The following is a 12,327-nucleotide window of genomic DNA, read 5'->3' on the forward strand; positions in this document are numbered from 1 at the left end:
CCATCCCCCCACCCACCTCCCAAGACTGTACCTCTTAATCCCCCTCACACATTTCATCTATCTTCCCATTCCTCTCCCCTCTGGCAACCATCAGCTTGTCATCTATACCTATAAGTCTGTTTCTGTTTTCGTTTTTTTATTCACTTGTTTTGCTTTTTAGATTCAACATATAAGTAAAATCATATGGTATTTGTCTTTCTCTGTCTGATTTATTTAATTTAGCATAATACCCTTTAGGTTTACCCATGTCATCACAAATGGCAAGATTTCATTCTTTTTTATAGTTCAGTAATATTTCGTTGTATATATATACACCACATCTTTTTTATCCATTCATCTATTGCTGGTGGCTTCTATATCTTGGCTATTGTAAATTATGCTGTGATGAACATAGGGGTACATATATCTTTTCAAATTAGTGTTTTCATTTTCTTCAGATAACTACCTAGAAGTGGAATTTGGGGATCATATGATAGTTCTGTTTTTAGCTTTTTGAGAAACTTCCATACTGTTTTCCACAGTGACTGTACCAATTTACATTCCCACCAACAGTGTAGGAGGATTGCCTTTTACACACATCCTCACCAACATTTGTTACTTACTATGTTTTGATAATAACCATTCTGACAGGTGTGAGATGGTATCTCATTGTTGTTTTGGTTTGCATTTCCCTGATAATTAGTGATGCTGACCATCTTTTCATGTACCCATTGGCCAAATGTATGTCCTCTTTGGAAAAATGTTCATTCAGAACCTCTGCCCATTTCTTAACTGAAATGTTTCTTTGTTTTTTGATATTGTGTTGTATGAGTTCTTCTTATATTTTGAATGTTAACCCCTCTCAGATATATCATTTGTGAATATCTTCTCCCATTCAGTTAGTTGTTCTTTCATTATGTTGATGGTTTCCTTCATAGTGCAAAAGTTTTTTTATTTGATGTAGTCCCATTTGTTTATTTTTGCTTTTGTTGTCCCTGCCTAAGGAGACAGATCCAAAAAAAAATATAAGACATATCAAAGAGTTTACTGCCTATGTTTTCTTCCAGGAGTTTTCAGGCCTTACATTTAGCCTTTAATCCATTTTTAGTTCATTTTTGTATATGGTATACAAAAGAGGTCCACTTTAATTCTTTTGCACATAGCAATCCAATTTTCCCAACACCATCTATTGAAGAAACTATCTTTCCTCATTGTATATACTTGCCTTCTTTGTCATTTACTAATTGACCATATAAGTGTCTGGGCCCTCTATTCTTTCTATTGATTTATATGTCTGTTTTTGTGTTTGTGCCATACTGTTTTGATTATAATAGCTTTGTAGTATAGTTTGAGATCTGGGAGCCTGATACCTCCAGCTTTGTTCTTTCTCAAGATTGCTTTGGCTGTTTGGGTTTTTCTGTGGTTCCACACAAATTTTAGGTTTGTTTGTTCTAGTTCTGTGAAAAATGCCATTGGTATTTTAATAGGGATTGCACTGAGTCTGTAAATTGCTTGGGGTAGTATGGACATTTTAACAATGTTAATGCTTCTAATCCATGAGCATAATATATCTATTTATTTGTGTCATCTTCAATTTCTTTATCAATGTTTTATACTATACTTTCAGAGCAGGTCTTCTACCACCTTTTTATTCTTAGGTATTTTATTCTTTTTGATGCCATTGTAAACTGGACTGTTTCTTAATTTCTCTTTCTGATAATTTGTTATTAGTTTGTAGAAACACAACAGATTTCTGTATATTAATTTTGTATTCTACAAATTTACATAATTCACTTAGTAGTTCTAATAGTTTTTTGGTGGAATCTTTAGGATTTTCTATATACAGCATCATGTCATCTGCAAGTAGTGACAATCTTAGTTCTTCCTTTCCAATTTAGGTGCATTTCTTTTTCTTGCCTCATTGCTGTGGCCAGTACTTCCAGCACTATTTTGAATAAAAGTGGCAAGAGTGGGAATACTTGTCTTAGAGGAAAAGCCTTCTTGATTTATATGGCCTTTATTATGTTGATGTACACTCCCTCTATAACCATTTTGTTAAGAGTTTTTATCATGAATGGATATTGAATTTTGACATGTGCTTTTTCTGTATCTATTGAGGTGATTCCTATGTATTTTATTTCATTTGATGCTACTATAAATGGAATTGTTCTTTTAATCTCCTTTCCAGATTGTTCATTGCTAGTGTACAGAAACACAACTGATTTTTGGGTGTTGATTTTACGTCCTGCAACCTTGCTAAATTTTTTTATTTGTTCTAACAGGTTATTTTTGGAAGAATCTTTAGAGTTGTCTACATTAAGATCACATTTTCTGTGAACAGATGATTTCACTTGTTCATTTCCAATTTGAATATTTTCTTGCTGAAATGCTCTGGCTGGGACTTCCAGTACTATGTTGATAGAAGTTATGAAAGATGGCATCTTTGTCTTGTTCCAGATCTTACAGGAAAATCTTTCAGTTTTTCACCATTGAGTATGATGATAGCTGTAAGTTTTTCATATATAGTCTTTATTGTGCTGAGGTAATTTCCTTCTAGTCCAAGTTTAAGTGTTTTTAGCTTCTTCCCTTTTTGAGGAAAACTAGGTATTATATAGCCACAATATTTTACATACCATTCATTTTACCATTTAGAGAATTACTTCTTTCATTAAATAACACATAAAAACATATTCACAAAAAATTCTCTTCACTCTCATTTAATGTAAAAATTAATGGTCAGTTCCTACAAAGGATGAGATGAATCTAAAATATTCCAATTAAACAAAAGTAAAATTTAATTACACTCAAAAGTAAATTTCAATGAAAGATTGCTATTATTTGGCCTGGCAAGTTAAAAATATTAATTAATCTTTACAAAGAAATATTTATCTTTCACACTGAATTAATTTTAATATTTTCATTCAGACAGAAACAGGAAAAACCTTAACTCACAAAGTTACATGATAGCAAATGGAATTAGCATTCTTATGGCTCACACTAGAATTATCCAATATTAATTTGGATGGATTCCTGTCATATAGTCGCCTTTATTCTCAAGTCATTGAGACTGTCTTTGGCATTGAGACTGTCATTTGAGTCATTGATGGTATCTAAGTCAATGATAAAAGGATTTCCAAACCATGTTTTAACTTTAACATTGTTTCACGATTGGTAACCTTCAAAGAAGTTCAAAGGAGTGTTTGTGTCTGGTGATTTCTGTAGAAATATTGACAAGGCATGGCATTAACTCCAGTCCGCAGCAGTATTCACTTGAGTATTATAAATGTTGCATAGCTGTTTACACATAATTTTCCATTCCAGAGTAACAGCTCAGCCAAAATATCTTAAGGTTTTTCAGTAGTTTCTATAATGGTGAATACAGGGACTCTACTAGAAAGTTATATTATCTTGCATGAAGAAACTTTGCATCACAGAAACTAATTCAGGAACAAATAAACTCCTGTCATATTTTTTTTCTTCCCTAAATAGGTTTTCAATTTCTTTCAAAATATGTAAAATTTTTCTTCCAAATCCAATCAAGCATTTCAAGACTTATTCACTGGAAAGTCACAATTATTTCTGGGGAGTAAAGAACATTATATTATATTATTCCCACTTTTTTGATGGAAACTTATTTAAAAGCTGTGATTCAAGGTTCTTGCCTTCATAAATTTGGTAACTTTGACAACAGAAGGCAAGCCTTCTCTCAGGATTCCTAGCCAAGTCTTTAGGGTCAACCTGCACACATAGAAATGTTTATTGACAAACAGAAAAGGTATGTGGGATGACAAGAATTGCAGGAGTTCTGACTCTGTATATATTTTGGCTTCAGAAGATATTTTACTTGTTGAAGAAACAGTTTGCCATTTGATGTCACCAGGTGTCTTTGAAATTTTTTAAGGGAACTCATTAACTGAATGTCTTCTTGGATGATGTCAACTTGCACACTTGAGCAGCACAACAAGAGCAGACTACATTGCAAGACTGAGTAGTTGTATTGAATCTCACGATGAAAGAAAATACTGTAGCTGGCAAATCCAGCCAGTTAGTAAATCAGTAATTAATCAATCTATCTAACATTTATTGACTTTATGTGCCATCAGTCTTCTAGGAAGTGGGATGAATGAGGTAAATTCCCTGTCCTCATAAAGTTAATATTTTGCTTTTCCATGACCTCCCTCAAAATATTAATGAAACTGTTCGCAGCTCTGGTAGGATAGCACCCAAATAGGCAAAGTCTGAAGACTTTGAAGATTTTAGGTGTTTTCATACAGGAGTTATGGATCTAGGACCTAAAACCTTTTTGGTCATTTTAAGGACTAGAACTGTAGAATGAGGACCTGTTCCCTTCTGAAACCACATCAGAGTATTTTATCCAACCACCCCAAAATGGGGATTTCTCTGGGCTTACCTAGAAATTCAGACCCAAATTCCAACTTTCAGAATTAAGATAATTATTTTTTTTAAACTTTTTTTTTTAATTTGAGTATAGTTGACATACAATGTTACATTAGTTTCAGGTACACAACATAATGATATACATTATGCTTAGCTCACAAGTGTACCTACCATCTGTCACCATACAATGCTGTCATGATATCATTGATTATATTCCCTATGCTGTCCCTTTTACTCCCGTGATCTATCATTCCATAATTGGAAGGCTGTATCTTCCACTCCTTTTCTTATTTATTTATTTATTTATTTTAATTTAAATTCAATTGGCCAACGTAGAGTACATCTCTAGTTTCAGACGTAGAAAATCATCAGTTGCATACAACACCCAGGGCTCATCACATCACGTGCCCTCCTTAATGTCCATCACCCAATGGGCAGATAATTCTTCATAATCTCACTGTTTGCAACCCCCAGGGGAGCCCACAGCAGAGCTGTGACTGTATATTCTGGTGAACTCTGCAGTTATGCCTGTGATATCCAGGCAGGAGAAAATGCAAAAACCAGTAAATTAGAACATATAAAATAACAGTTTCAGTGTAACAAAAGCATTGTAAATAAAACAAAAGAGGAACAATACTTTCAATGTATTTGACAAATAGTTCTCTTCCAGGTAAATATATCAAATAAAAGATGCATTCTCTCATAGAAATATGGGTAAAAGTGCTGAAAAGGCAACTCAACAAAACTTAAAGACAGGGAAACAGTCACAGATGATGAGGTGTTCAACTTCACTGTCAATCATATGTCACAGTTGAGTTTTGAGAAAAAATTAAAAGGCAAATGAGAGAACAGGAATTCTGTTTGGCATCATGTGGCCTGCATGTCTAATATGACTTTGCTTTCGTTTCTACAATAAGCACAATAGAGCAGCTAATAGAAAACTATTAATTTTAAAATGCCATTTTATTCTGATTTTAAAAACAACAGATGCTATTTGGGAATAGTTGAAATATAAATATATACAAAAAAGAAAAGTCAATTGTAAGTCTAACACCTAGACATTATTCTATCTAGTATTTTATATGCAATGCCATACTCTATTTTTAAGTATATGTATTGATCAGTGATCATAACTTTTCCTTTGACAATATATCATGAGCTTTTCCCCACTTTTAAATAGCACCAAAAATCATGACAGATGGCTACACAGATGTCCATAGTATAGATGTATCATAATTTATTTAAGCATTAACCTAATATTATAAAATTACATTATTTCCAATTTCCACCACCTTAAGTAATGCTGTGATGAGACTTTTGACATGAACTCTTTCTAAATGTTTTCCTAAAATAAACTCCCAAAAGTGAAATTACTAGTTAAAGGGCATGAACACTTTTTAAATCTTTATTCATATTTCAAAGATACTATCAAAAATGTAAGAGTTTATTAACACCCCTGCCTACAGTATATAAAAATGCTCATTTTCCCATGCCCTTCACAACCACAGACATTCTTTTTTGTAATTTATGTGTATTTAATTTTTAAAATATTGAGAGCTTTGGGTTTTCGACTGTGACATATGATTGACAGTGAAGTTGAACACTTCATCATCTGTGGTTTTTCCCCTTTCTATAAGTTTTGTGAGTTGCCTTTTCAGGACTTTTACCCATATTTCTATGAGAGAATGCATCCTTTATTTGATATATTTACCTGGAAGAGAACTATTTGTCAAATGTGTTGAAAGCATTGTTCCTCTTTCATTTTATTTACAATGGTCTTGATTCATTGAAACTGTTATTTTACATATTCTAATTTACTGATTTTCATACTTTCTTCCTTTCATGTAATGCATAAAAAGGCCCTTCCTCAACCAAATATTATTCAATACCAACATTCAACAGATATATTTTGAGGATTTATTACACCTCAAAGCAAAGAAAAACTTTTCCTGACTTCAAAACCAAGAATAATAAAGACTATGGCTTTATTTTCTACATTTAACACTTTACCTTCTGGAAATTTTGATGTGTGGAGTAAATAAGAAATTTATCCCATAAAATTGCCTCATCTTCATTTGTTGCAAATAAAAACAGTGTTGTATGGTGGTTAGAATTAAGGGTTCCAGGGTGCGCCTGGGTGGCTCAGTTGGTTAAGTGTCTGCCTTTGGCTTAGGTCATGATCTCCAGTTCCTGGAATTAAGCCCGGTGTTGGGTTCCTTGCTCAGTGTGGACTCTGCTTCTCCCCCACTTTCCACTCATGCATTCTCTCTCTCTCTCTTTCTCCCACTCTCCCTCTCTCCCTCTCAAATAAATAAATAAAATCTTTAAAAAAAAAAGAATTAAGGGTTCCAGAATCAGACAGAACTGGTCATGAATTCCAGTTCCTCCACTAAATAACTCTGTGTCCTTTGGCATTTTAGTTTACTTAATCTGAGCCTCTCTTTACCAAGCTGGAAATTGGGAATAATAATAGTTCTTATTATTTTGATGTTTGGTGAAGATTAAATGAAATACTCTGTGGAAATTTCTCAACAGAGCTTGGCTTATAGGAGGTACTATAAACTGACTTGGAATGCCACCATTATTTTTTTAATATATTATATTATATTATATATTAATATATTATAGATATGTGTTATATTTCTTAATATGTTTTATATATAGAAACTTACTATTTCTAGTGATGAGATTCTTCTCTAATTTTGAACTTTCACAATGTTGGAGTAGTTTACATAAATCTACTAATAAAATTTATTTCCCATTATTAATCATTTTCTTCTCCCTTCTTCTAGCTGTTCTCACTCATTTTTCTGAATGAACTTGAAAATCACTTTAATCAGATTTCCAAATAAATTCCAAAATTTATCCTGGTTATACTCTATATTAGAATTTAACTAGATTGATTTCATGAATGTGAAATTGTATATATTTACACTACTGAAGCACAACGTTAAGAAATAGTCTTGTCATGAGTCTTTCTTCCATACATCAGTAATTTTTTATCATTTTCTTCAGCTAGGCTCTATATGTGTATTATTAGATTTCTTAAATTTTATTGTGCTATGTACTCAATATCTGTGTCCCTTCAAAATTCGTATGTTGAATCTTTAATCCCCAGTGTTAAGATATTCGGGGTGGGGCCTGTGAGAAGTGACTGGGTCATGAGTAGGACACCTTCATAATGGGATTAAGGTCTTTATAGAGGAGGAAGAGAAGCCAAAGCTCTCTCCCCACCATGTGAGGACACAGTGAAAATAACAGCTATCTGCAGGGGCACCTAGGTGGTTGAGCATCTGACTCTGTTTCTGCTCAGGTCGTGATCTTGGGGTCGTGAGATTGAGCCCTAGGTTGGCTCTGTGCTCAGCGTGGAGTCTGCTTGAGACTCTCTCTCCATCTCCCTCTGCCCCTCAACTCCCCTTATGTACACATACTTGCTCTCTCTCTCTCTCTCTCTCTCTCTCTCAAATAAATAAATAAATAAATCTTAAAACAAAAACCAAAACCAAAAAACAGCTATCTGCAAACCAGCTATCTGCCCTCATCAGACACCAAATCTGTCCGTACTTTGATCCTAGACTTTTCAGCTTCCAGGACTATGAGAATTAAAGGCCACTCAGTTCATGGTATTTGTTATGGTAGCCCAAACTGAGACATTTTGCTTAGGATTTTTAGTTGTTTCATGAAAATATTCATCAAACACTTTGCATGCAGTGTAGTAGTAAGATAAGTATTGTGCATGAAATCTCACATTTCAGTCTATTAATTCTTTAACTTCAAGTACTTCAATGAATCAATGACTTTTTTAAAGTAGTTGACATGTCAACCTATTGAAGTAATAACATTTGTACTTAAACATCACCTGATTAAACACTGTCACCTCTCAGATTTTGAGAATGCACCTCTAAGGTAATTTTTATGTTTTTCACATATAAATTTAGATTTATACAAAGTAAATACCTAAAAAGGTAAATATGTTTTTTTTTTGGAAAAAAAATCCTTCTTCCTAAATCCAGAAAGTTTGCAAAAGAAATAAGGTAAAACCACAAAATTTTATGTATTCCATCAAATCAAAGTATAAAATAGATTCCTATCTCCTTCTAAAAATACTAGGCCAAACAGAAAGTTCCTAAGTGTGATGGGTAGGTAGGAGAGAAAAGTGTCAGATTAACAGAATATATTTCTTTCTTTAGAGTCAGGAGTTAGCTCTAAAAGTGAATGTATGTAACAGTTAATTGTAATACTGACTTCAGGTATGCAAAAGTAATTATCTAAGAATATGTATTTTCTGGCAACACTTCAATGGTGGGGATCCATTTCATGGGATATATATCTCAACATTGTATCAATAGTAGTTTATAATCTTCCGGTTGACTTGGATCTGAATGGTAGCAATATAAGCAAGACTACTGTCTTTACGATGGACTCTGAAAAACAAACTGAGGGTTCTAGAGGGGAGGGGGGGCAGGGGGATGGGTTAGCCCGGTGATGGGTATTAAAGAGGGCACATTCTGCGTGGAGCACTGGGTGTTATGCACAAACAATGAATCATGGAACACTACATCAAAAACTAATGATGTAATGTATGGTGATTAACATAACAATAAAGAAAATTTAAAAAAGACTACTGTCTTTATTCTTAAGTAAAAATAAAGCCTTTGCATATCAAATAATTTTGAGAAATTGCTAGGAAAGAAGCTAGACTTTTTCTGTACTAGCTATAATGGCTCCAATATTAAAATAAACAAATACAAATCAAAGAGAATGAGGGGGAATGGGCAATGTGGATCAGCATGGAAGCAGACAACACAATGCTTGGAACACGATTTTTTAAAAAAAGATACCCAGGACTACAACATTTATTTCCCTGGCTCAGGATATCAATAAATTATAATGAAGAGGGATTCTTGTCAACACTAGAACCAAACAGTTGTGATACCTAAAAATTATTTTTCTTAATCACTATATATTAAGTGCTCAATATCGTGTATAAATAGAATTTATTTCATTGTGAAGATTGTCTTTCTAAACCTCCCATCTTTAAAAAAATTCTGAGTGAAAACAAAAAGTTCAAGTATTCTGAAAAGGAGGTCCATCATGTAAAATAAGAAAATTCTCAAAAACCTATTAATAGAATCAGTTGCATCTGAAATTCAACTTCAACTAGGCCAATTTCATTATGAAAAGTCAACATAATAATCTATTTCTTTAAAGGTCACACCATTTGGATGCTTAAAAGAGACACAGGTTGATTTTTTTTCCAAAAGGGGACTATTTTAACATTATTATAAAGTTAACTTTTTTTTTAAAAAAAGTCTCACCCATAAGTTTCAGCATCACAAATTTTTATGAGAAAAATTGCTTGGTCATCATTATTCCTCCACATTTTCCCCCTCCTGTGGTGTACAAAAGAAACTCACACTTCTAAGTGATTCTCGATTTTACTGACAGGTTATGGTCCACATTTTAAATAAAATACCAAAGTGGAAAGTTCTTAAAAGTGAAAATGAAAAGTGAAAAAGCCAAAAGGTGATCTCCTAATGTAACATTTAAAATGAAATCTGTTTATTCGCAGACCTGTTCCTTCATTTTCCTCCACAACCGCGAGTTATTAGAATTTTTCATGCGGCCGAGACCTCTTGCACTCGGCAGCTTTCTCCTTCTTTCACATTAACCTTTTCCCTGAGGCAGGACCATGCATGTTATCACAGCAAGCATGCTAAAGGAAGCTCCACAGAGATTAATAAGGGAAGGGACTTTGCACTTCTTGTCAAACCAGCCAAGTGGTTCCTCTTTGCTGCTCACCAAAGAACAGCCAGGGTTTTCCCAGACAGGTCAGAGAAAGGGCAGCACACCCACATTCAGCATCTCTGGGCAAATTGGACAAATATAAATGAATCCCTGTCTTCGGCTGCATTTTGTATTTAACAGTTACTAATGGCATGATCACTATCCCAAACCATGGGAAACAAATCAATAGCTTGTTTTCTTCTTCAGAGAAGAGATTTTTCAGTATTCACTGTTCTTGTTCTACTGTAACAACAACTGAATATGTAAGTAGAAGTCCAACAATAGCAAAACTGAATATATAGAAACTTACCAATAATAGCAAAACTGAATATATAGAAACTTACCAACAATAGCAAAACTGAATATATAGAAACTTACCAACAATAGCAAAACTGAATATACAGAAACTTATTTTAGCAGAAGAAAATGAAAAATTCTATAAACATGAATTAACATAGCATCTGAATAAAAACTACAAAATATGTTTGAGTAAGGTGCTCTAAAATACTAGAATTAGTGCCTCCGGATAAATGAACCAGTAGTTACTATGAACCAACAATGAACCCACTTAATTGTATGAAAATGTTGTTTGTGAAAGGTGATTGCCCTCATTCCACTAGTGAAATGCAGTATTCCTTCAGGACGTCAGATTGCAAGAGAAACTACAGAAACATACATGTCTTTACCCATGTCTTGCCTTGGTGAACAGTTTCCTTTTTCATATAACACCAGTAAGCAATGGAGCATTTTCCCGCTGCTGAGAGTCAATTTATCTCACTTTACAACCTCTTTAATGAGATGGATGTTCAAGATCACACAATTAGTACATGGTTTATGCAGGATCCAAATCTAGGTCCTGCACTCCCCTAAGTTGGTGCTGTTTCCTGCACCCCAGAATCTAAGGCTACGAGCCCATGTTGTACTCCATGGGCAGTCGGTACCAACTCACAGGGAAGGTAGTGTCCTATAAGCAAAAATCAAATCTACTCATGCAACCTAAAAGTCATCTCAAACACTTCCATATTGAATCCAGATTTAAGCTCATCATTTCCATCACAGCAATTTAAAGCTTCAGTCATGAGCTTCTTTGGAATTTTGCTTCCCTGAAAAATTAAAAGCTACATGACTGCATATCACTTCCTTCTTTATAATCAGTAAAAACTAGTTTAGAATACATTCCCTCCAGTTGGAATCTTAGCAATTTGATATTGTTTAATTAGAGGAATTTTGGTCTATGAACCCATCTCTATTGAAAAGTATATTTTAGTTTCCGATTTACATTAAAGGCGTATAAATGAAATCCACGAGGGCCAGGTATCTAGCCAAATCTCCCTGGGCTACCAGTCGGCCCCTGGTTTGAAGGTGTCCAGGGAAATGAAATTGGACAAAGGAGAAGAATAGCACTTACATTGCTGTTCATCGCTCTTGTCCCCACACTGATCTGTGAAGTCACACACGTTGTCAGGGGGCAAGGACAACCCATTGCCACACTGAAAGGCTTTTGTTCCTTGCTGAACCCATGCAGAGATGAAAACAAAAGAAATCCAAAGGAAACAAAAAGCTTCATTCCTTGGGAATGCTAACATTTCAGCCAAGCAGAAGAGCACCACTTGATAGGTCGCTGGGAGATCAGGCAGTTGTAATAGGTGAATCCAAAATTAGAAACATCCTTTCTCTTTTCTCTACCCTTTCTTTTCCAGATTTGTCTCTTATGACTGGATACCCTTGGTAACTATCTGCAACCCTAACAAATGACTCCCAGAGCAGTTCATTTACTCTTTCAGAGGAGTGTCTTTAGAAAATATTTAACTTGAGCAATTGCACCTTTTCTGTATCTAGCTAAACATGGATATTTATTACCCTGTGTATACCATATTTAAACAATGTTAGCCTTTATGATCATGCTATCTCTTGAAGGAAAATTCTAAGAAACAAAGGGCAGGCCCATAAATAGGGTGGGGGACCGGGGGAGGACCACAGTAAAGTTTTAAGTAACTGCAATGTTCTGTATTAATTCCTGTGCTTACTTAATCACATTCATGTAATTTAGAACATTATTGTGGTCGCTAAAACTTATTCAAATATTTCAGACCCAATTATTAGAATTTCTCTGTGAGTTCAAAATGTGTATCCTTAGTTATTAAATAGAAACCTCGTGATGTT

The 12,327-nt window shown here is 34.1% G+C and overlaps 1 protein-coding gene across 1 annotated transcript in view; it reads right to left on the reverse strand.

Annotated features, from left to right (window-relative positions):
• The window catches only part of MALRD1 (MAM and LDL receptor class A domain containing 1), a gene marked incomplete at its 5' end in the record, with an annotated part of 844,763 nt that extends 832,956 nt beyond the window's left edge, over positions 1 to 11,807 (reverse strand). Inside the window, one exon of the mRNA XM_073885547.1 lies at positions 11,573 to 11,807. Coding sequence (XP_073741648.1) covers positions 11,573 to 11,807 — 235 coding nt within the window. The remainder of the gene's footprint in view (positions 1 to 11,572) is intronic.
• Between the last annotated feature and the right edge of the window lie 520 nt (positions 11,808 to 12,327).

Source organism: Callorhinus ursinus, unplaced genomic scaffold, assembly GCF_003265705.2.
Source record: "Callorhinus ursinus isolate GAN/ISIS: 27379988/994484 unplaced genomic scaffold, GSC_fseal_2.0 scaffold63, whole genome shotgun sequence".
Taxonomy (NCBI): Eukaryota; Metazoa; Chordata; class Mammalia; order Carnivora; family Otariidae; genus Callorhinus; species Callorhinus ursinus.